Here is a 24797-nt window from a genome sequence, read left to right on the forward strand (position 1 = left end):
CCCACTTCACCTCAAGTGTTTCATCGTGTACGATATTTTAAAATTATTTAAAATTTTTGGCCATTTTGAAAGGAGAAGTATTAGACCAAGGTACGTAAGACGTTTGGAAGGTATTTGAAAGGTTTGAAATCTTGTGAATTTGATCATGATTATAAAAAGAAAAGTTTGGGCAGGGTCTTCACTAAGTCTGTCATATATGAGAAGTGACAATTTGAATCCATTTATCTACATGCACCGATCCGAATGAAACCGAAACGTAAGAAAATAAAACCGTAAATTGACAGAAGAGTATTCATAAACGGCGTTTTTCTCTCATTTTCTTTAAGATGGATTCGAGCTCGTAACCTAATCTCTATTCGCGATTTGCACGTAATGTAGGTGACACTACTTTCTACATTCGAAATATTTGAATATCGGACATAAGTATGTTCAACTTTTGCTCACTACACATTCATGTCACCACTTTCTATTTTTGAATATCGGACACGTTCAATTTATTTCCGCTACGCGCAGCACCATTCGTTGTAAATCGCCAATAGCTTTACTGAGGTGATATGACCTAAACGACAGACTTAATAGAATGTTTGGGAGAAATATTTATTTTGGATGCTTTTCTTCTGACATTTATGACGTTTTCGAACGTTCAACCAAAAGAATAAACGCTCAGTAACGCAAACGCTCAGCGGATTAAAAACGTTACAGAACCTCTGTTTCGGGAGAATAGCAAATCGATTAAAGGACCCGAAATTTTTTCCTTCCTGCATGTACCGTGCGGTCATTTGAACGTCTCTTTAAAGGCAATCTGTAAAGGTATTCTATCGCAAATCGGGTCCAACTCAGAGTCAAATCTTTATGCGTAAGACCTTCGAAAGTACTCGATTAATTACTCTCGTTAATAGTGACACAAACGAAACCTAACTCAAAATTTTCTTTTGTTCTACTGTCAAAGTTGGCAATAAATCAAAAGAAAATTTTTGAATTAGACTCGGAATTAGGTCACTTTCGCGTCGGTCAGTTTTTGATTAATTTGGATCACCATTTATGAATACTGTACTGCCTGTGTCTAAAAGGTCTAGCTGTGCTTAGATTTAAATGTTAAATTTTTTGAAACGATAAAACGTTACCCGAAGTCTAAGCGACTGAGTCCAGCCTTAAAAATAGATCCTGAGATTTAATTATTGATTTACTGACACATTGGTTTCGAAAAGACATAGCAAAATTCCGGGTACCGGGAAAACATCTCATCGCCTAGTGGTACGTCTCATGTATTGGTCGACAAAATTCATGATTTTTGGCTTATATCTACTACGATTTTAACTTAATGTCTCTCAAATTCATCGAAAAAAAAAAACAATCGCGCGGTAACCTGAAAATTGCAAATTTTTTAACAGACTTCTCATCTAAACTCCGGGTGTACCACTTTACCATAAAAATTGTCGTAAAATACCATCGATTTTAGGCAATTGCCGAAGACAATTAACAGAAAATCGTTGTTGCCGAAAATTAAAAAAACGATTCGATGTTTTTGAACGACATTCAACAGGGCTGGTACAAAAATCAAATATGTTCTATGCATCGGCAATGAAAATGGCCTAAGTTCTAAGTTACACCCCTGTGATCTAAGTGCATGCAGAGCAATTCGTGTAACCACACATTCTATGTTATTATTATTTAATTGAAAATGAAATCCGATTACATTCGGTTTTATTTTCGCTTCGATTCAAACGGTTTTGGATGATGGAATAATGCGAGGAAAATAAATTAAAAGAAATGATCAGATGAAATACGAAACGGTACTCTCTCATTTCCACTTTCATTTTACCACTTCGAATTCAGTTCGAATGATGAGCGATTCCGTTGAAATTCATCATGACATCGAAATTCTAACTGAACGAAGTTCATCGGTTGACGCTTCCAATTCGTTATATAACGTTCAAAAGCACATTTAATTGATGTTCGCATCTCTGTGTTAAGCCAAAACGATATATCGCCTGTGTTTGTGAGTTAGCTTTGGAGAGCTTCCCAGAGCTTTGACCGGCGATCTTCTATTAACTCCATATAAATTGACGGTTGTTTCGTTGTTTGGAAAGCTTCAATGACTCTCTTTTCCAATTTGACCGAATGCAATGAAATGGCGCTACATTTGATGATTGATGAAGTATAGGGAGAACAAAGGAATAAACCAAAAGAAAAACAAAAACAACTGCAAGCTGTCGTGGGAGATAGAACATTTTTCATTTATAGAACAAAAAAAATCACATAAAGTAGTTTCAGACCATTGTTTGCTTGTGTATATTTTGTTTATAATTATCATAAAATGCTATCTCCAGCAGCGCGCGCACACATATTTAATAGAGTTTCAAATAAAAATAAAAATCGAAAGTTTCGGACAAAAATTAAAAAAAAGTTGGAAAAACGTTACAAAAACGAAACAAAAAATGAGTCAAACGAACACTGAAAGCTTAATTGGAATTCGTCCACTTGATTTCTGTATCAATTTTGAAGGGCCTTAAGCTCAAGACGCTTTTTAAGCATTCGAAAGGTTTGTAACATAGCTTGCCTTTGGTAGATCAGTGTTGATGTCATTTCTTTTTGCAGTTGTTGCACCTCTTTCAAGTCTTTGCGTAGATTTTTATATTCATTTTTCACTTCAGTCATTGATTCCAACAGTTCCTGGAAAATTAAGTTAGAGAAGGGGAAAAAATTGGTTAAGACGAGTGTGATGTCGGTGTTGGTTTCAGGACTGGACGAAGAAGCCTAAAGAGCTACAACACTAAAAACTGTCCCTATCTGACTAGCGCAAAAACTAGCAAAGGCAATGTTATCATTGGAAGTATTGGCTCCAATGGCATCGGAGAATTTGGCACACGAAACAAAACACTGATTTTTTTAAAATCCATTTTCACAATATCGCACACGCAAATTTAATGCTACGAATATTTGTTAGCCCTGTCATCAATTTAATGTTCCCTTTAAGGAAATTTTGGTAGACGTAGTTGTGGTGTCTTAGTATTGTGTACCAGATTACCCTACGCCGTTCCAATATCAGCTGTAGTGCTGATAGTATCAGCTCTGTTTGAAATACTACTCGAAGCGGGCAGATTGATCATCAAATTTCAATTATGTTCCACGGGATTAATAGTTTTCAGCTACTATTCTACCCAATTAAATCTTCTAAGTCCACTCAAGATGCGCCCGCTGCTTGTTACCTCCTTAGTAGGGAGTCCTTACACTTCGAAGTCCCTGAACTCTTTGACGCTAGTGATCCGTCTGTCTATTGATTGAATAGCAAATGACGAAAGAATGGGGGAAAATTTGCTTCAGAATCCGAGATTGGCTTCCAGCTGCGTTCCCTATTAAACCTACTACGCCATTTAATGTGGCTGAAGTTACGAACGTATGAGAATTGAGGCCCTGGGTCCTGTCAAGTTACGAATGTTTGGAGTTACAAACTCATGAGAATTGAGGCCCACGGCGCCGATTCTCGAAACATTCGTAACTTTAAGAATTCGTAATTTGCCAGTTCTGATGGGATTTTATGCACGCAACTGTCAAGCTATGAATATTTGGAGTTACGAAAATACGAGAATCGCCGTCCAGGGCCACTCTTCACATTGAGGTCAAGATACGAATTATTAAATTGACGAGAATTGACGCCCAGGTCACTGTCAATCACACATCTTAAACTCCTTATTCGAAGTAATCAAAGAAAACACCAAAAACAAAAGTCAATTCTTACCAACACCGATTCGGTGTCCACTTCATCGCCCGCTATCACTAAATTTTCCACCTCCGCTAATTTCGAAGTGGCGGCATCAATCGAAGATCCCGCACAGGCGACCTATACGGAAAAACAGAACGGAAAATCTGTATCCGGGTTCATGCATTGGCCTAGTTTTCTGTCGGATTGTTTTTGTTTGTTGTTTATTTTGTGGCTTACCGATTTCTCAATTGTCGAAAAATCCATCGTCAAATTGGCAACTAATGGGGACTTTGTGGTAGAAAATATTTAATTTGGTCGGTGGATTCACAATGTCATTACGATTTTGAGAGAAAAATTTGGAAAAACTAAGTTTTTGGCACTCGGAATTTAATACACAAAATATAATAAAACGATCGATATTTCAATTTCGCTATATTCACCACACCATAAACGAGAGTGACGTTTCGAAAGTCTGTTCACTTAATTCATTTTGGTGTGGTGAAAGAAGTGTATCCTTAATGTCGAGGTATATTTTCAAAATTGTTGAGTCGTGGGTTAAGATATTTCCTGATTTCCTGAGAAGGATAGACAGCAAACGGTTTTGTGTGTGTGTGTGTGTGTGTGTGTGTGTGTCGCCAGTTCATGATCTTTTTGGTCCAACGTTCGTTTGTCCTTCTTGCAATATGTCCCGCCCAGCTCCATTTCAGAGATGCTATTCTTTCCATGACATCAACGACCTTGGTTTGTTGTCGAATCCATTGATTCGTCATTCTGTCTCTGAGTGTTATTCCAACCATACTCCGTTCCATGGCTCTTTGTGTCACTCTCAATTTATCTTCGGATGCTTTCGTTAAAGTCAACGTTTCCGCTCCATAAGTGAGCACTGGAAGGACGCAAGTGTCGAAAACTTTGCGTTTCAGACTCTTATTCATTTTGCTTTTGAAAATTAGTCTGAGTCGTCCGAACGCTGCCCATGCAAGACCAATCCTACGTCTTATTTCTGCAGTTTGGTTGTCCAGACCTAACTTCAGTTTATGTCCGAGATATACGTAGCTGTCGACTCGTTCAATGACAGTGTCATCAATTTTGATTTCTCTATCGCGCCCGATGTTGGTCATGACTTTCGTTTTCGATAAGTTCATCTTGAGGCCAACTTTGATTGCCTCTTCACTTAACTGTAGTAGCATAAGCTGAGCCTGACCTAGATTCGCTGCTATCGGTGCAATGTCATCAGCGAAGCGGAGATTGCTCAGGTACTCTCCATTAACTCTCCATTTATCTTTATTCCCATTTTACTCCAGTTTAACTTCCTAAAAACACTCTGCAGAATCGCCGTGAATAATTTCGGTGAAATGGTGTCACCCTGCCTTACACCTCGGCCAATTCTGAATTTCTCCGTGCTCTTATGAAGTTTTATACATGAAGTAGCATTTTTGTGCACATATCGAATTGTGTTGGAGTACCTTGAGTCTACTCTACATTCGTCTAATGCGTCCAATATCGACCATATTTCCACTGAATCGAAAGCTTTTTCGAAGTCTATGAATAGCAAGACTATGTCCCACACTACCAAACAAAATCAAATTTCATCAAAGTAATCTTTTTTAATTGAGGCTATGATCAACAGTATAAAATCTCGTTTTTATCTGATAGCTTCCAGATCCTTAGTCCTACATAGCCCATCTTCGAACTTAGCCTCGGGATTTTAATTCCACGTATTCAAAATAAAGAATCATCCACATTGGTTAAAAATTACTCAAGTTATCGTGCCCTCAACGATTTTTTGTTACCCACATTTAACGTTTTTCATAGCATTTCATACATTTTCAATCACAGTAAACCTTTTTGTTACCCACATTTTTCGGTATTTTCTCGTGTAAGGCCCTGACTTCCAGTCAAGGGAATTATCTCTGCTGTTGAGAATTGATTGTACGGTAGCGCTAGTCCCTTGAATGAATGAATGAATTTCCTTTTATTGATGTCTACTATCTTCTAGCCGACATTATTGATCCCTTAATATGGTTAACAATCAATCGTGATATATCACGATCCGGGTCAAACGAATCTTGATACCTTAATATACGAAGAAGTAAACTTATAATCTTGTGCTAAAGGCTAGTACAGAGTTCGTGAAAAATGCTTCCAAAATATGACACAAAATGTATGAGCTATATGTCAAATAGTTTGCAAACTCGGTGTAAACCTGATCTTTACACTGTGCTTGCAAAGAATTTGACAGCTGGCTCATACATTTAGTGTCATATTTTGCAAGCATTTTGCAGAGGTCGATTTTGCATGCATTTTTCACGAACTCTGTACTAATCTTAAATATCAGGACATGGCTGGCTTCATTTTGGGTTTGGGTTAAAAGTTGGTGCAGGGGTTGGTGTCTGATGCAATTTGTTAGCTTTTTGTTAGCTTTACGTCTTTGTTTGCTTGAAAAAACATTTTTTTCAGTGGAGAAGTGCAGGTCGGTTCACTTTTCTCTCAGCATTTGACGTATGAGAATTCACGCGGCCATTAACGCACACTTCAACTCAAAAGAGTTGAAAAACCACTGTCACTCTTTTCATTCATAAAAGTAGAATTTTTGATTATCAAAAACAAAGATTTTTAAAAGTTTTGTTCAATTTGTGATCATCACAAAGTGTTGACCACTTGACAACAATCTGCGATTTCTGGCAATCCCACTAACTGTGGAAAAGATATCTCGTGAACAGCAAATTTTTGTCGATTAAACGCCTTGAACGATTAACGAAAATTGAGTGATCCAATCCGGTAAAACAGAAATCAATCGAAAAATATGAACTCGTTACAGTCGAATCAGTCATCGAATTTGACCTGAGATGCCAATTGAACAGCGTACAATCAGTGACTCAGTCTGCGAGACACCATACAGAAATTTCCTGTAAACCACAAACAGAAAACTTGCCGGACAATGCACAGTAACAGTACCAGTTCAACAATGTCAATAAAGGGATTGTCGTCCTCGTCAACTCTATCGACTGCAACAATGGACAATTGCCTGAATTTAGATTTTGCCCCAATGGATCCCATACATCAATGGAAACGAATGCCCGAATGCGATGAATTCGTGGGCGCAAGGTAAATTTTTGTTGTCATTGTCACAACTGTCGCAGATACTGAAACGACCACATTTATCCCGTCGAACAGACGAAGCAAACATACCGTCGTTGCGTACAAGGATGCCATTTATGTGTTCGGCGGAGACAACGGCAAAAATATGCTCAACGATCTCATTCGCTTCGATGTCAAGGACAAATCGTGGGGCCGAGCATTTGCCACTGGTAATCCACCGATAGCACGGTATCACCATTCGGCCGTTGTGCATGAAAATTCGATGTTCGTCTTCGGCGGCTACACGGGCGATATCCATTCCAACTCCAACTTAGCCAACAAAAACGATCTGTTCGAGTATAAGTTCCAAACCGGCCAATGGCTGGAATGGAAGTTCATCGGTAAGACGCCCGTACCACGATCGGCACATGGAGCTGCTGTCTACGATAATAAATTGTGGATATATGCGGGCTACGACGGGAATGCACGATTGAACGACATGTGGACGATGTCGTTGAATGTAAGTTGATCACGGTCGAGGACCTACTTGTAGTGGGTTTCATTGCGACTGGAGGTGCGAATTCACTGAGTGTTTCGGTTTGCTTTTGCAGGGCGACGTAAAACAATGGGAAGAAATCGAACAAAACGGAGACCGACCTCCAACCTGTTGCAATTTTCCGATCGCCGTGGCCAGGGACAGCATGTATGTGTTCTCCGGACAAAGTGGTTTGCAGATAACGAACGCACTGTTCGAATTCCACTTCAAAACCAAAACGTACGGCGAGTGTTCGTTGAGCGCCTAGAAACCGAGACTAATCGCAAAAAACCTTTACGTTTCAGCTGGCGCCGCATTACCAACGAACACATTTTGAGAATCACTCCAGAACGGCCAGGTTGATCGACTAGATCACTCCGAGTGGCGCTCGAACTAATTTTCGGTTTTTTTCCCTACCAGCTCGTCGTTACGGACACACCATGGTCACTCATGATCGGTTTCTCTATGTTTTTGGTGGTTCGGCCGACAGTACATTGCCAAATGACTTGCACTGCTACGATTTGGACTCGCAAGTGTGGTCGAACATCATACCGGAAAGTGATTCACAAATTCCATCGGGTCGAGTTTTTCATGCGGCCGCAGTCATCGGTGATTCGATGTACGTTTTTGGCGGTACGGTGGACAATAATGTCCGCAGCGGAGACATGTATCGATTCCAGGTTCGATCAAATCTGTTCGCTAAATCGACCGCTGACATTTAATGTTGGCGACCGTTCAGTTTTCCAGCTATCCGAGATGCACACTGCACGATGATTTCGGTAAACTGTTGAAGGAGCGCCAGTTCTGTGACGTGCAGTTTCTCATCGGACCGGATGAGGTGAAAATTCTGGCTCACATTGCACTGATTGCAGCGAGGTCACCGCATTTGAAGGAGAAAATTTTGTGAGTAAACAGTGTGGTCGGAATGGTGGGTGGATAGTATCGTCTTCTAAGCGTCACGAACGAATCAAAATCGGTTCATTCGATCGCTCGAATTCTCTCCACTCAATTTCTCGGTTCCGAGAGGCACTGTAAGGCACGACGACAGGAAATTCTAACTTGTGTGATTCTAGAATCTCCCGAGCTGACCAGAACGAACAATTAACCAAATCGTTTGGAACCGCCGAGGTCTATGAACGTCCCTTGCTAGAAGTGAAACTCCCAACCGCCGAACCAGAGGCATTCGAAATGATCTTGAATTACATCTACACCGACAAAATTGACTGTAAGTTCAGCATGCACGACGAGACCCACAATCAATTGGTCGACCAACAAATTTTAACCGAAAAAACTAACTTCCAGTCAGCACAACGCACAGCAATCGGATAGTCATTCTAATGATGGACATTTATCAATTGGCCGTGCAGTATCTGATTCCACGGCTGGAACAGGTGTGCATTCAGTACTTGGAATTTAAAATTTCCAAACAAAATGTCTTGGATGCACTGTTCAACGCCGACAAAATGAGGTACGACGAATCGGGTTTTGTGACCATACCGGGTGGTAACCGTAACGCTTTCGTTTCAGTTTGAATCTGATCAAGGACTACTGTCTCGGCTTCATCGTGAAGGAAGAGAATTTCTACGAAATTGTCATGTCCAGCGAATTCGTCAATTTGGAGAAACCTCTGATGGTCGAGATCATACGGAAGCGATTGAATCCCGGCAAGAATATGGAAATAAAATACGACAAAGCGGGAGGTGAGTCACTCGAATTGATTTTCTATTTTGCCGGCAAATTCGATTTAATCGATTCGGAATTTTCGCAGGCACAACGTTGGAGAACGACATGGCCATATTTTTGAAGACGAGCGGGGCTGAATTCTGTGACATTAATCTGATTTTGGATGGTCATGCCATACCAGCACACAAATCGATACTGTCGGCACGATGTACTTACTTCCAGGCGATGTTCAGGTCATTTATGCCACCCGACAATACGGTGAATGTAGGCTACTGAGTGCGGAGTGGTCGATCTCAATTAAACATTTTTTTTGCATTCCATCCGCTTCACAGATTCAAATCGGCGACATATCACCGTCACTGGAATCATTCCATTCGTTGCTCAGATACATCTACTACGGCGACAAGAAAATGCCACCGGAGAATTCGCTCTATTTATTCCAAGCGTCCAGTTTCTATGGCTTCACCAATAATCGGCTGCAAGCGTTCTGCAAACACAATTTGGAGCACAACATCCATTTCGAGAATGTGCTGCAAATACTGGAAGCATCCGATAAGATGAACATACCGGAAATCAAAGCCTACGCTCTACGAATGATTGTCCATGATTTTTCTCAGGTTCGTTTCTGTCGTCCAAACGTTTCTTTCCCTTTCGAATCTGTAGCTTGGCAATGCATTTTGTTTGCAGGTCGCCCGTCTGCCGAAGATGAAAACACTTCATCGCAACTTGTTGCTGGAAGTGATCCAGGCGATGGCCGAAATACTGGGAGAGATACGATTCAACCATGACTTTACAACGAACAGCATTCGCAGCGATTTATGAAGTCTGGACTTAGCTGTCAGCCGGCACTGGTTTGGAGCGAATTATTGAAAATGATTGCGAACCGCAAAATTGAAATTGATTTTAAATGTTGTTCGTCGTGTTCACAAAGTATTACAGAAATAAAAAATTGTTTAAATGTCGCACGTGTCGATTGTTGTATACAACAGTGATTCAGCTCTTCGCCCTTTTCGTCCACTTACGGGAAGCTTTTTTGTCAGACAGTGGGAGGTGCGGGAAAAGTGGGAAAATATGCAGTTTTTCATGCCTTCTCGCCAATAGCTACTGTTGTATGTACACGAACCCGATTTTATTTTAAGAAACGTGTCTAACGGCACGGATTCTGTGCATTCTGTGTTGATGTGATGAATGCTTTGCATTCGATTCAACCACATAAAATTGATGACATAGTCGTCTGGTGGTTGAATATTCAACCAATGTCGATACATTGTACTTCGTATCGACAGAAGAATCATCCCAAGTCGCATACGTGTGGCTTATGAAGGTTTGAGAAAACTTTCATTTGTTCACGCTCAATATGTGCAAACTTTGATTTGCGTAGTTAAAGTAAAATAATTATGAAATGTGTACGTCTTAGCGCAATTACGAAGCCCGACGTACGACGTTCCTTTCAAATGTAAATGTCAAATTGTCCTAAACTTTTAATTTATTAAGTATAAATACACATAAGGCCTAGTATTCTATTCGGCCTTCGATTACCTTCCAAATGAAACAAAAATCACGAAAAAAGGATGAAATTTACTCAAGTTATTTGCAAAATACACTTAGGGCCGAGTAGCCTCTCACTTCTTTGGCCCTAATTCACAGTCCACAGGCCGATTTTATTTAACTTTTTTTTTCCTGGATTGGTATTGACAATACCTATCATTTGCCGTGTCATTTACATTTCCATCGTTTATTTTGCGCCTTCAAAGACCTTTTACCACTAAAATTGTGACAACTATGTGACTTATTTCATCTGAAGATTTAAGTAAGAAAATTACACAAAAGAGGAAATCTGCTGTTTTCCTGACTACTGGCTACTGTTGCATGAACCCAATTTTCAAATAGATGTTCTGATTAGTCTCGTTAAGAGATACTTTTCCTGTTTTCCCGCATCTCCCTATGTTTCTATGTTCTATCTATCTACGGGCTATCTCGGAAAGTAATCAGCTAATCTCCATGAAATTTTGCAGGAGCCTCAGGGTGGGCATAAAATGAAAATGTGAAAATGGGACAAAATTTTTATTGTGGATTCGTCATCTATGAACATAGGCAAACACTTTGCCCTTACCGTATGCTTCGAAAATAAATTTTCTTGTAGGTCTGTTCCTGAACATCTGCCACATGCGACGCAGATTTTTTGGTAAACTTTTTGTTGTTTCCAGTCAAATATTTTTTTGGTAAAAATTATTTGGCAGATGATGAGGAAAACTAAGCCAGCTTGTTTGAACTAATTGGGTGTAAAATTTATTTTTTGCGTAACGAAGCTGAAAGTTTTAACTCTAGCGATATCATTCATTTTAGAAATTGTACTTCAAAGACTGCGTCACCCTATTCTCGTAGAGATTTAGTTGGGATATCACCCTTTTTGGAAGTTTTAGGTCAAAAATTTGACGAAAATTGAAAATTTGACGAAATTTCACAAAACTTTGCAAAATCTCACAAATTTTAACAAAGTTCGAAAATTTGACGAAAATCGAAAATTTGACGAAATTCTGATTTTCCCTGCGATAATGATGAATGAAACTTTAGTTCTAATGGCCTGACTAAGGTCCTGCTATGTTTCATGAAGATTGGCTGCGGATTTTCCGAGATATAGATAGATAAAAACATACAGAGTAAGTTGAAAGATTTTGATTGTTTGGAGAATGCCATTTTTCATGTATTTGTGCTGAAAATGACGAGTTGGAAAACGCAATATCTCCGGTAGGCGTGTGATAGCTCATTTTCTTTGTATTTCAAGTGAGATTTCATTTTGAAGATAATTTGATTGCGATATTGGACTTTTTGGCGGAAGTAAAATTCTCGCATCATGTCCCGAGCGATAGTGGAGGACTTGACGCGATCTTACCCCAAAAAAAGAACGAAGAATTTCTATTCTATCATATTCTCGCTTCAAACACGAGCAAAACGAGCTATCACTCGACTATGTAGGCTTAAAATTACCGGGGATGCAACGTTTTGAAATTGGTCACTTTTCATACGAAATACACCAAATTCACTTTTTCCAAACAATCAAAATCCTTCAACTTACTCTGTATGTTTCTATCTATCTGTCTATCTATCTGTCTATATATCGATGGTCGATTTCGGAAACTAGTCAGCCAATCTCCATGAAATTTTGCAGGAGCCTCAGGGTGGGCATAAAAATGAAAAATGAAAAACGTCATTACCCCAGGAAAAATCCGAATTTTGTTTTATTAGCCTCGAAGTGGCTTCTGAGTGTGGTTTTTGAAGGTCGGGAACGCGTTTTCGGCTGTATATCAGCTATATTGAAACCTACAGGGGCGTGTGACCCATCAAATGAAAGGTATTCGCCACACAAATCGAACAAAAAAATAATTAGAAAAATCGGTGCAGACCCGGTTGAGCAAGAGTGGTCAGATTTACCAAATTTTGAGCTACTCGAGCGTATAATGAAAGGACTAATATTCTTTGGGTTATGAGATGAGAGATAGAGAGCTACTTTCTTCGGCAAAGTCTCAGAGTTTTACGAGTGGAACATCGTGGCATATGTGAAAAACGTCAAAAGTTGGAAATGGGTGAGTCAATTATGTTTTAGAGAGGTATTGAATGGTGGCAGATAGAGACTTTCTTTCTTCGGCAAAGTAGTAGGGGAAGTTTTGGCGATCATTTTGAATGTGGGGTCGCCGAGGCGGGGAAGATGTTCAAAATGGCTGCCAAAATTTTCATCAAAAATTCTTATTGGCTATATCGATAGATCTTCACTCGGGTATCATTTTGATGAATAGAGTTCGGCCTAAATTTCAGGTTAAGAGCCCAAAACTTCTAAAATGAATGATATTCTGACAAAAATCTCTACGAGAAAAGTGAGACGCAGTCTTTGAAGTACAATTTCTAAAATGAATGATATCGCTAGAGTAGACGCTTTCAGCTTCGTTACGCAAAAAAAAAAATTACACCCAATTAGTTCAAACAAGCTGGCTTAGGTTTTCTCATCATCTGCCAAATAATTTTTACCAAAAAAAATTTGACTGGAAACAACCAAAATTTTACCAAAAACATCTGCGTCGCATCTGGCAGATAAATTGTCTTGTAGGTCTGTTCCTAAACATCAACCACTTTGCGACGCCGATTTTTAGACCCGTACGAAGTACTTGGGTCTTATAGGTTTACGCATACGTTTGTAACACGTCGAATTGGACTCCCTGAGTAAGGGGAAACCTATTGTGGTTGAACATAGATGCCAAATCAGCGAAAAAAAATGTCCGTCTGTCTGTCTGTCTGCACGATAACTTGAGTAAAACACATCCGATTTCTAAAATTCTTTTTTTCCCGTTTGGTATTATCAAAAGAGAGGCTAAGTTCGAAGATGAGTGATTTTGGATCGACCCCTCCCGAGCTGGGGCCTAATAAGTGCTTTACGGTTTTTCGAAGATATCTCCGGACATTTAAGCACTACACTTGTCAGTGTCAAATAAAAGGTATTTACAATACCGATCGACAAAAAAAAAGTTAATGGAAATCGGATGACCGACTCGTGAGTTAGACCCCTTGGTGTGAACCAGGCACAGGGCGGCAAGCAGTTTTTGCTTGTAGGTCGGCCAAATTTGAACATATTTAGATGGATTTTACTTCAATAGATAGGTATTGACCGTACCAATCAGGAAAAAAAAGTTTTTGAAATTATGTTCACCGGAGCGTGAGCTAGGTCTCTTGGAGTGAGCTCTTATCTGGCTACTCGGCCGTACAGTGAACGAGTATTTTGTCAATATCTCGAGTAAATTTTGACCGAATTTCATGAATTTTTTTTTGTTTGAAAGGTATTAACGAATGTAAAGCGTCGGTAAAATTTCAGGTCTCCTAACAAAATGGCTGCCGGCGGCCATATTGGATTTTATTAAAAGTGATATAAAGTGGGAAAAATGGTACTTAGAGTGTTTCTGTTAACATGGAAATAATTTGTTATGTGTGTGGGGTGTTTCAGGCATTCCATATATGGACATCTATATATACCCATATACAGCTATATTACAGCATATTCATCTGTGAAATGTTTATTTATATGTAAATATAGCGGTATATAGCTGTTTAAATAGGAATTTATGAAATTTGACTTCGTACGGGGCTGTCTATATTGCCTCCGGCAATTTATTTGTTGATGATAGCAAGGCAAAGAGTGGATAATACAAGTGATTTTAAAGCGCGAATAGCTTTTTCAGTAGAGAATGAAGTAAAAGAAATGAAGAGTTTCACAGTAAAGGCTTTTGATACGAATAGGTGTTTCGTACGGGTCGGCGTTAGCTATGTTTTTTAGCAAAAATTGATTGTCAGATGATGCATATAGTTTCATCGTTCTTTTTTCTGCGGTTAGACTGAGTCAAGTCCTCCGCTATCGCTCCGGACATGATTGAAAACGTGAAAAATATGTATTCTCTAGAATTGAAAGACTCATTGTTCCCAAAGTTGATGAATCTTTCGCGATAACACTCTTAAAATGTAAAATCAAATTTACGGCAGAGCAATAAGAAACTTTTTAATCTAATCTAATCAGCAGACGATATATAAATATTACTTGCATGGCCAACCGGTGATTTTCATTATCTTTTGCGTGCATTAGCCAATTTTTCAATTTCAATTTACGCATAATCAAACAGAATTTGAAGAAGACCACAACCTCTTAACAACTGCGCCATTCGTAGCTATTGTTTTTCGCATTTTAAATTATGTCTGGACCAAAGAAAAGTACTAATGTTCGCACTAGTGACACGTTTATATTAAGCGACGATGGTGGGTGGTGCTGGTTTGAGTATCCAGGCGCTATTCAACATGGATCTACCATTCTAGTAGGATCAGTTGCATCAGGTGGTCATGATAAAAATCGTCATGGTAATATTGAGCTCCACATTCATGACTGTTCAACGGGAGTTACTGAAAGTGTTGTACTGCACGAACAGTTTGAATTAGACGATCACAATGGTCCTGCATTGCTCGTACGACCAGATGGCAGATTATTGGTTCTTTATGCAAAGCATAACACTGAATCACATAATTATTCACGCATCTCTGTGGCTGATGCGAAGCCATTCCGTCAATTTACACCAGTTCAACTGTATGAACCGTCACCGAGTACTGAACTTACGTACGCAAATTTATTTATCCTGCCAGATGAATCGAATCGAATCTACAATTTTTTTCGCGGCATTCATGGGTCATACAAGCCATCCTACCTGTATTCAGACGATTTGGGAACAACCTGGAAAAACGGTAATGTCTATATAAACGTCCCATCAACACAAAAACACCGACCATATGTACGATATGCATCGAATGGACGAGATACGGTACATATGGTGTACACCGAAGGACATCCTCGCGATTATGACAATAATTTATATCACATCTACTATAGAGCCGGACAGCTGCATCAATCGGACGGTACCGAACTGTGTACATTGCAAACCGGCCTCGAATCACCAGACCAAGGCACACTAATTTTTCGCGGTGACGGAAAGCATGTTCCATGGATAGTTGATCTTGTCCTTGACGACAATTCATATCCTGTATGTGTTTACAGTGTTCAATACGATTCGGAAGGTCTTCCGGTTGGTCAGGGTGGAGATGACATACGTTATCGATATGCACGATGGGATGGTATTACTTGGCAAGACTATCCGCTCGCTTATGCCGGCTGCCGTCTATATTCCGGAGAAGATGATTACACAGGCTTAGCTGCTATTGAGCCTGATGATGTGTCAGAAGTGTATATTTCAACAAATAGCGATCCGGTGACTGGAATTTCACTGATCAGTCGAACTGATGGACAACGGCATTATGAACTCTTTCATGGAAAAACGAATGATAAAGGAAAAACATGGGTGTGGACAGCACTAACAAATGATTCGAATGTGGACAATTTACGGCCAATGCGACCTCAATCAATCAGTGCCGCCTCATCCAACCAGTGTCAGCGATATCGTTCATTATTGTGGTTAAGAGGAACGTATCGTTCATACACAGATTATTTACAACAAATTGTTGGACGTGTGTGGGAAATAAGCGATGGGAAAGAAGAATAGACATGAAAGGGGTGGTGGGTGGTTGTTAAAAAGTAAAATATTTCCTTTAAATTTTTCGATTGAAGTTTTGTTCGCCACATTACCCCATTGGATTGCTACACTGTATGAAATATGACGTTGAAGTTTTTCATTTGTAACCTATGCAATTTTGTTGTCAATTTGTAGTTTCTGTGGGCTTTGAACCAGTGGGAGATGCGGGAAAACAGGAAAAGAGCCTCAAACACTCAGATTGTGACAACAACTTTCACATCGTTAACTATTTACAACGATTTACAACAACAAGCATGTTAGGGTGGTTCAAAGTTCCCTGAAGGCGAAGAGATTGAAAATTATTAAGAAAAATGGACAAAAATGACATTTTAAATATGTTTAAAGACGTAAATTTTGTGTTTCTATGTATTGCTTACAATTTCAAAGCAATCTAAAGAAGAAAATGAAAGAAAAAAAATTTCTTCGATGTCCCCAACAACCAGGGCCGGATTAGCATTTACAGCGCCCTGGGCAACGAGCCTTGCAGCGCCGCATGAAAAAATTATTAAAGAAATTGTTTCCTACATTGTCAACCAAATCAAATAAAATGTTTTCAACATTTCCTCAAGAATATTATTTTCTAAGTGTAATGTGTAGTTAGAAATGGCGAGCGAGGCGAGGTGGCAAGCTTATGATAACATATAACCATATATGAATGAGAGATATATGATATAACCAGAGTTTTCGTGATTAATTCGCAAAACTTTCCCACAAACAAAAATCAAGTAAAGTTATAAAAAGGTTTCGCTCGTATTTTTCGGGATTTTAAGTTTGAAGTTTGTAGAATGAATCCGAAACAATTTTTTCTTGAAATTCTTCTTGAAGAACAAATCAAATCAAACAAATTTATTTAGCAAATAGCTATTTTCAAATACAAAGTTCCATAATCACAGACATTGAAAAATGAACACTACATTTCAAATTTACATCACAATTCTATAGTTTCATTCAGGTGTTCTTTCAATTTACACTCGAATGTCCTCTCATTATTCTCACTTTTCACTTCCCTTGGAAGATCGTTAGAACATGAACGCGTTGTGAGGAAAAACCAAGAAAAAAACGTGAATTTTTGACACAATATTTGTGATACTGTTACAGTTTCATTATATTGCGAGATTTACTCTACTTGGTAAGGCAACGCACTGCTCCTAGCATGAGCACTACTTTGACAAACGTCGAATTTGGAGGCTTTTGTGATGAGAGCTACCGCTTAAGATTGATTGTATTGTGTGTTTGAACTCACACAACTAAAACAAGTCACCTATCTTCACAAAAGAAACGCAGTGCCTACTGTGACTTCATCAGCCTCCAAATATTTCTTATGTTCATGCTAGGAGCAGTGCGTTGGGTAAGGTCATGATTCGGAAAAAACGACTTGCGTTGAAGCAATTTCAAGGATCTAGGACTCGGGATCCCCAAAGTATTGAAGTTTAGGGCACTCTAGAATGATCCTTTGTCTTCACTCTGAAAGTGTTAGATCTTGAAATTTAGGTTAAAAAAAAATCGCGAATATATGCCATGAACAATTTTCAATGGGCGGAAACGGATTTGTTCTGCAGCTTTTCCAGCTGCTTTATTTGTTCCAAACTCCCGTTGTCCGGCGATCATGAGCAGGTTTCAGCTCATGAGGAATTTACAAAATTTCCGAAAATTCCTCATGAGCTAAAAGCTTTCCATCATCCGACTATCACCGGCGGCTGACGAAAATGAAGCAATGGAATGGTTATTGAAAATTATTTATAGTGTCTTCAGCCAGAAGCCTCAAAGCTCAACTTTTCTAAAGCAGGACCATCATAAAAACGCTTTAAATAACCAAATACGAACAGCCTTGGGTTAGTCGATGTGCGTGTATTATTCAAAAATATCAAGTTAGATGTATATATCGAGGTATATATGCATTTCTTGTAGCTCACATTTACCCCAAGAATGTAATGTACAGACGCAAGCGAAGCGAGCGCGATTTTTTTTTAATCGACGTTGATTTGTGCATGACCTATGTTGAACGTGAAATGATTACATTGTCGAGAAAATTTAATTTCTTAGCGCCCCTATTTTCCCAGCGCCCTGGACCGGACCCACTGCGCCCATGGGTTAATCCGGCTCTGCCAACAACCTGCAATCACTTGTTTGCCAGAACTCGCTCGGTAAATGTTCCTTAACAAAATTTGCGTTATCGACATTATTAAGTTCGAAGATGGGCTATGTGGGATCAAGGATCTGGAAGCTGTTCCAGTAAAACAGTGTTTTACACTGTTGATGATAATTGAATCGATCGAATACGATTACTTTGATTGAATTTACCATTGCTTCAAAAAATACGAGTAGAGTTGAATGTTCTGAGGAGTTAATAGTTGTTGATTTCAATATTTGACTTTCAATTTGACTATTACGGTGATAGCCAACTATCACGAGCGAAAGTAGCAGATTTCACGCCATGCCATAAAAAAATGTATAAAATTGTATGAAAAACCAATTTCTGAATCGTTATTTGAATGTGTAGGAAAAGTCGGTTGGCCTGTAGAGGCGCCACCATTTTCTTTAGTACTTTGCGCTCTATTTTCACGTGAAATAACTTCACTACATTAAAAACGATCAAACAGAAAACTTTCAATGTTTTGTGAATGTAGAAAGTACCGGGTACCTAGTTCACACCAAGGGGTCTGACTCACGAGTCGGTCATCCAATTTCCATAAACTTTTTTCTTTGTCGATCGGTATTGTAAATACCTTTAATTTGACGTACAATTGTAGCCTTTAAATGGCCAGAGATATCTTTGGAAAGCGTTAAAGCACTTATGGGGCCCCAGCTCGGGAGGGGTCGACCCAAAATCTCCCATCTTCGAACTTAGCCTCACTATTTTGACTATCTTTCAGGGGAAAAAAAGTTTTTGAAATCGGATTTGATTTACTCAAGATATCGACGTGACGGACGGACGGACTGACAAAATTTTTATTTCGGATTCGTCATCTATGAACATAGGCAAACACTTTGCCCTTACCGTCTGCTTCAAATTTCATCAATTACACACGGCATCGTAATCCTATAAGCCCCTTCGTACTTCGAAACAATCGAAGGCAAACGGAAAATTTCTACTTTGTGCCTACAAATGTAAGATAGATTATTAAATGAAAGAAAGTCTCATCAGGCAAGCGACCCAACCCACCCATAATTGTGGGGCATAGTTCGTAATAAATAAGATCTCAGTTTTAGACCACACTTTTGTAAGCCTAGAGTGAACGAGTCAATTTCTTTAGTTTTATTGTAAAGGACACGTTCCATTTTGAACTGGACTGTGTTGTGTAAAACGTTTTTAATCTTATGCGTTTACGCATACATCCGTAACACGTCGAATTGGACTCCCTGAGTAAGGGGAAACCTATTGTGGTTGTCTAGAGATGCCAAATCAGTGAAAAAAAAATGTCCGTCTGTCCGTCTGCACGATAACTTGAGTAAAACGCATCCGATTTTGAAAATTCTTTTTTTTCCCGTTTGGTAATGTCAAAAGACAGGCTAAGTTCGAAGATGAGTGATTTTGGATAGACCCTTCCCGAGCTGTGGCCCAATAAGTGCTTTACGGTTTTTCGAAGATATCTCCGGACATTCAAACGTTACACTTGTAACTGATACGTCAAATAAAAGGTATTTACAATACCGATCGACAAAAAAAAAGTTTATGGAAATCGGATGACCGACTCGTGAGTTAGACCCCTTGGTTTGAAACAGGCACAGGGCGGCAAGCAGTTTTTGCTTGCAGGTCGGCCACATTTCAACATATTTCGTCTGTTTTAGCTTTATTAGATAGGTATTGACCGTACCAATCAGTTTTTGAAATTATGTTCTCCGGAGCGTGAGCTAGGTCTCTTGGAGTGAGCTCTTATCTGGCTACTCGGCCGTACAGTGAACGTGGAGTATTTTGTCAATATCTCGAGTAAATTTTGACCGAATTTCATGAATTTTTTTTTTGTTTGAAAGGTATTAACGAATGTAAAGCGTCGGTAAAATTTCCGGTCTCCTAACAAAATGGCTGCCGGTGGCCATATTGGATTTTAATAAAAGTGATATATCTTGGGAAAAATGGTACTTAGAGTGTTTCTGTTAACATGGAAATAATTTGTTATGTGTGTGGGGTGTTTCAGGCATTCCATATATGGACATCTATATATATCTATATTCACCTATATTGAGCAATATACAGGCATATAGAGCTATATAATGGGTGTCAAAGGGTGTTTCACGCGCATCGTAGTACTCCTTATGTACCATAGCCTCTGTTCACCAACTCCTACATCCTATCCTACCCGTGGTGACACCTGTTATAGTGAGCAACCCCATGAACGATCAGGTAACCAACCCTGATGTAGTAGTGTGGGTCACTTAGCATAAGGATGAGGGGGGCTGTCTTCGGGTAGTATCTTAACGCTACGTATAGATAGGGCCGGAGACAGCTGGGCACTATCAAGATGGGATAGCGGCCTAGTATGGTGGCGGATGATCTCAACAGCAAGAGACAACGGCAGCATACACAATCCTAGTCAGTTGGATTACCATCAAAAACAAATTGGTCCTCCGATGAAGAGGGGGTTTGAGCCGAGGCTTGCGACCTGGCTCTGAGACACATGACTGCGAGCGATTGTGGAAAAACGATTGCAACGAAAGGAAGAGAAAAAAGCGAAAGCGGAGCACCACAGCCTCATTCGGATTGCTCGAGGCTTTCGGTAACGACCCGGAAACGCCTAAAGGACATGAGAATTCGATCCTGGAATGTAAGATGTCAGACTTACAGGCCAGGAGGATTGATGAAACTGACAAATGAACTGAAGAAAGCCAAAGTCGACATTGCTGCTATTCAAGAGAGCGGTTACAATCAAAATGCACAAACTTCCCGCTTCAATGGCTATACCACATTTCATAGCAGCAACAGTCGAGACCATGTACTTGGTACTGCCTTCATGGTAGCCACAAAAAAGGAACATCTGGTACTGGACTTCCGAAAAGTCAACGAGCGCCTATGCGTGTTACGTCTGAAAGGCCGTTTCAAAAACTACTCCGTGATAAACGTACACGCACCTCATAATGAATCGGTGGAGGGTGATAAGGACGATTATTATGAAGCGCTTGCAAGAGCCTACGATGAATTACCGGCACACGATATTAAAATCGTTATAGGAGATTTCAACGCCAAAGTAGGCAAAGAGGAAGTGTACAGACCAACAATAGGAAGGTACAGTCTGCATGAAAATACGAATGAGAACGGTCAGCGTATGATTTTCTTCGCTGCCGAAAGGAACCTGGTTGTGAAAAGTACTTTCCATAAACATAAAAGCAGACACCTGGCTACCTGGAAGCATCCCAATGACAATTTTTTTGATACCAATATTGAAAAATGATACTTTCGCCCCGCATATGAGGGGCGAAAGTAAAAAAATGCATCCCACGGGGAGAAAGTACTTAACGAAGAGCGAACGCAACTGAACGAACAGCGAAAGTGACTGACGTCACAGAAAATGAGAGAAATGAGTCGAGTTGTCAACAAAATCCGCTCATATTATGAAGAATACTTTGATCAAAATTGTAAAACACTGTGCGCCAGTGTTCTTATTGAAATTAGCATACAAAGTTGATACTTTTTGTTACTGAATGATTTGTTAGTTATATCTTAATTTTTGTGTGTGTTATTGTTGTGATGGCTAAATTATTAAATTTTACATATACCAGGGGGCTGCCGCCCCCTGGACCCCCGCATTTTCTGGGTAAATGCCTTTTTATTTCAACATTTTGTTGCGATGTTTGCGATACGTATCAATTTTCAATGTTGGTATCAAAAAAAATAGTATGAACGACTCGGGGCAAAAGTAAAAAAATTCAACCTGTGCGATTAGAGCCCTTGCCTTCGGCGCGGGCTCCAACTCTCGCACACGGTTGAATTTTTTTACTTTCGCCCCTTGTCATTCAATGTACTATTGCCAGCAAATCAGATTGACCATCTACTGATTAGCGGGCGGCACCTCACCGACGTCATTGACGTCAAATCATGTTGGAAAGCAAATGTCGACTCTGATCATTATCTGGTTGTGTCAACGTTGAGAGCACATCTAGCCCGGTTTCATAATGGACGTAGTGAAACTGTGAGGCGTTTTGCGGTGGAGAAATTAAAGGATACACGGATAGCGGAGACGTTTGCTGATAACATTAGTACAAAGCTTCAACAATTACGACAAGCTCAGCCAGGCGACACTCCTCCCGAATGGCTATCGGTGAGTGATGTGATTAAGAAGGAAGCAATCGACACCTTAGGATATCAGAGGCCTAATGATTTTAAGACCTGGTTTGACGCAGAATGTGCTGATGTTACAGATCGTAAAAATGCTGCACGAATTGAGAAGGAATCGGCGAGAACTAGAGAACGGAAAACGGAAGCGGATCAGCGCTACAAAGATCTGAGGAGGGAGGAAAAGCGCTTGCACCGGCGCAAGAAAAAGGAACTTGAAGAAAGGACGCTTCTTCAGTTGGAAAGATTATGTAGTGCAAACGAATCACGGAAGTTCTACAAACGAATAAACAACCAAAGAAGAGGCTTCAATTCTCGAATGACTATCTGCAGAGCAGTCGACGGCACTTTGCTTACAGCAAAACATGATGTCCTGGAACGATTCAAGGAACATTTTAGTGCTCTGTTAAACGGGGATGTTGAAGACGGCAATGCTACCGATGATTCTTTTCTCAACGACGACGGTCGTATCGTGTCAGCACCAACATTGGAGGAAGTCTCAGCAGCAATCTCCGCACTCAAAACAACAAAGCTTCAGGTCCGGATAATATACCAGCGGAACTGCTGAAAATGGGTGGTGAGGAATTGGCTAAGGTGATTTATGAATTAGTCGAGCGAATATGGAACAACGAATCGTTACCGGATCAGTGGTTAGAGGGTGCCATTTTACCTCTGCACAAGAAAGGTGACAGGATGATTTGCGAAAACTACCGTGGTATTGCTTTGCTTAACACGGCGTACAAGGTTTTTGCTCGAGTGCTATTCGTTAGACTAAATCCACGGGCTGAGGCAGTCATTGGAGATTATCAAGGCGGATTCAGACGAGATCGCTCAACAACTGACCAAATATTCAACCTTCGTCTGATTCTGCAAAAAGGCAGGGAATTTCAAGTCCGGACTTACCATCTGTTTAAAATCCTAAGGTTTTCTGATTTTAATTCTTTCTTTATTAACAATAAATTGGTTTAACAATTGGTAGGTTCGTTGATTAGATTATACAATATAATTTACGATAGATGGCTCGTATTAAACATTAGTTCGTACTGAATATGAATCACGATTCAAATAACCCCGGCAATATTATACACCATCTTTTCATCGACTTCAAGCAAGCCTACGATAGGACCAAGCGTAGGGAATTGTATGTTGCGATGAAGGAGCTGGGCTTCGAAACAAAACTGATTCGTCTTGTGAAAGCGACATTGGAGGGCACCAGATGTCGTGTCAAGGTGCAAAATGACTTGTCTGACGTTTTTGCTGTAAGGGAAGGGCTGAAACAGGGCGACGCACTGTCTTGCCTGCTCTTCAATTTGGCTTTGGAAATCGCAATGAGACGTGCTGGTATCCAAACCAACAAAACACTGGTGAATGGATCAGTTCAAGTTCTGGGCTTTGCAGATGACTTGGATCTTGCCAGTCGTACACATGCAGCAGCGGTAGACACTTTCACAAATCTGAAAATCCAAGCGGAGAGAATGGGTTTGATGATCAACGAATCGAAAACCAAGTACATGAAGGCCGAACTCAATACGGTTGCCAATCAACAAGGGGACGTGATAAGCATTGGAGAGTACAACCTCGAGGTAGTCGAAGAATTCATCTACCTTGGAGCGCTGATTCGTTCGGATGGCGATAATACACCTGAAATCCAAAGACGAATCATGGCGGCAAGCAGATGCTATTACGGTCTAATCATTTAAATCATCTAAACATTTACGCTCAAAGTTGATATCGAAGAAAACGAAGTGCCAAGTTTACAAAACGCTCATTCGTCCAGTTCTGATCTATGGATGCGAATCTTGGACGGTGAAGAGAAGTGATGAACAGTTGCTCCTAACGTTCGAGCGTAAGGTCCTTCGTACTATTTTCGGAGCGATGCGTGAAGGCGAAAGGTGGCGGCGACGATACAACTTTGAATTGAAACGTGATTTTGGCGAGCCGGATATTGTGGCAGTGGTGAAAGTCCAACGGTTGAGGTGGGCAGGACATGTAGCACGCATGGACAGGAACAGAGCCCCCTCAATGTTATTCCGAAATGATCCAGAAGGGCGAAGAGGAGTAGGACGCCCTAAAATGCGATGGATAGATGGCGTCGAATCAGATCTTCGGGCGCTGGGAATAAGAGGTTGGCAAAGTGCAGCGAATGACCGGGCACGCTGGAACCGGATTCTCGACCAGGCCAAGGCCCACAAGTGGCTGTAGCGCCGGTAAAGTAAAGTAAGTAAGAGCTATATAATAGCATATTCATCTGTGAAATGTTTATTTACAGTGAAATATAGGTAAATATAGCGGTATATAGCTGTTTAAATAGGAATTTATGAAAGTTGACTTCGTACGGGGCTGTCTATATTGCCTCCGGCAATTTATTTGTATATGCTAACAAGGCAAAGAGTGGATAATGTAAGTGATTTTAAAGCG

At 40.1% G+C, this 24797-nt stretch overlaps 2 protein-coding genes across 2 annotated transcripts; one reads left to right on the plus strand and one right to left on the minus strand.

Moving 5' to 3' along the window:
* Positions 1-2024: 2024 nt before the first annotated feature.
* Positions 2025-4162, minus strand: LOC119075159. The gene is made up of 3 exons (XM_037181555.1): positions 3941-4162; positions 3740-3841; positions 2025-2673 (listed from the first exon to the last, which is right to left on the minus strand). Exons 1-3 carry the CDS (start codon positions 3965-3967, stop codon positions 2494-2496), a joined length of 309 nt encoding a protein of 102 aa, XP_037037450.1. The 5' UTR covers positions 3968-4162; the 3' UTR covers positions 2025-2493.
* A 2429-nt stretch (positions 4163-6591) lies between these two features.
* LOC119075145 (leucine-zipper-like transcriptional regulator 1 homolog) lies at positions 6592-9958 on the plus strand. The gene is made up of 12 exons (XM_037181536.1): positions 6592-6808; positions 6878-7301; positions 7393-7556; positions 7622-7674; positions 7737-7996; positions 8056-8219; positions 8390-8541; positions 8619-8784; positions 8844-9016; positions 9085-9263; positions 9332-9616; positions 9687-9958. The coding sequence occupies exons 1-12, from the start codon at positions 6642-6644 to the stop codon at positions 9819-9821; spliced, it is 2322 nt and encodes a 773-aa protein (XP_037037431.1). The 5' UTR covers positions 6592-6641; the 3' UTR covers positions 9822-9958.
* Positions 9959-24797: the final 14839 nt, after the last annotated feature.

Source organism: Bradysia coprophila, unplaced genomic scaffold (genome assembly GCF_014529535.1).
Source record: "Bradysia coprophila strain Holo2 unplaced genomic scaffold, BU_Bcop_v1 contig_193, whole genome shotgun sequence".
Taxonomy (NCBI): domain Eukaryota; kingdom Metazoa; phylum Arthropoda; class Insecta; order Diptera; family Sciaridae; genus Bradysia; species Bradysia coprophila.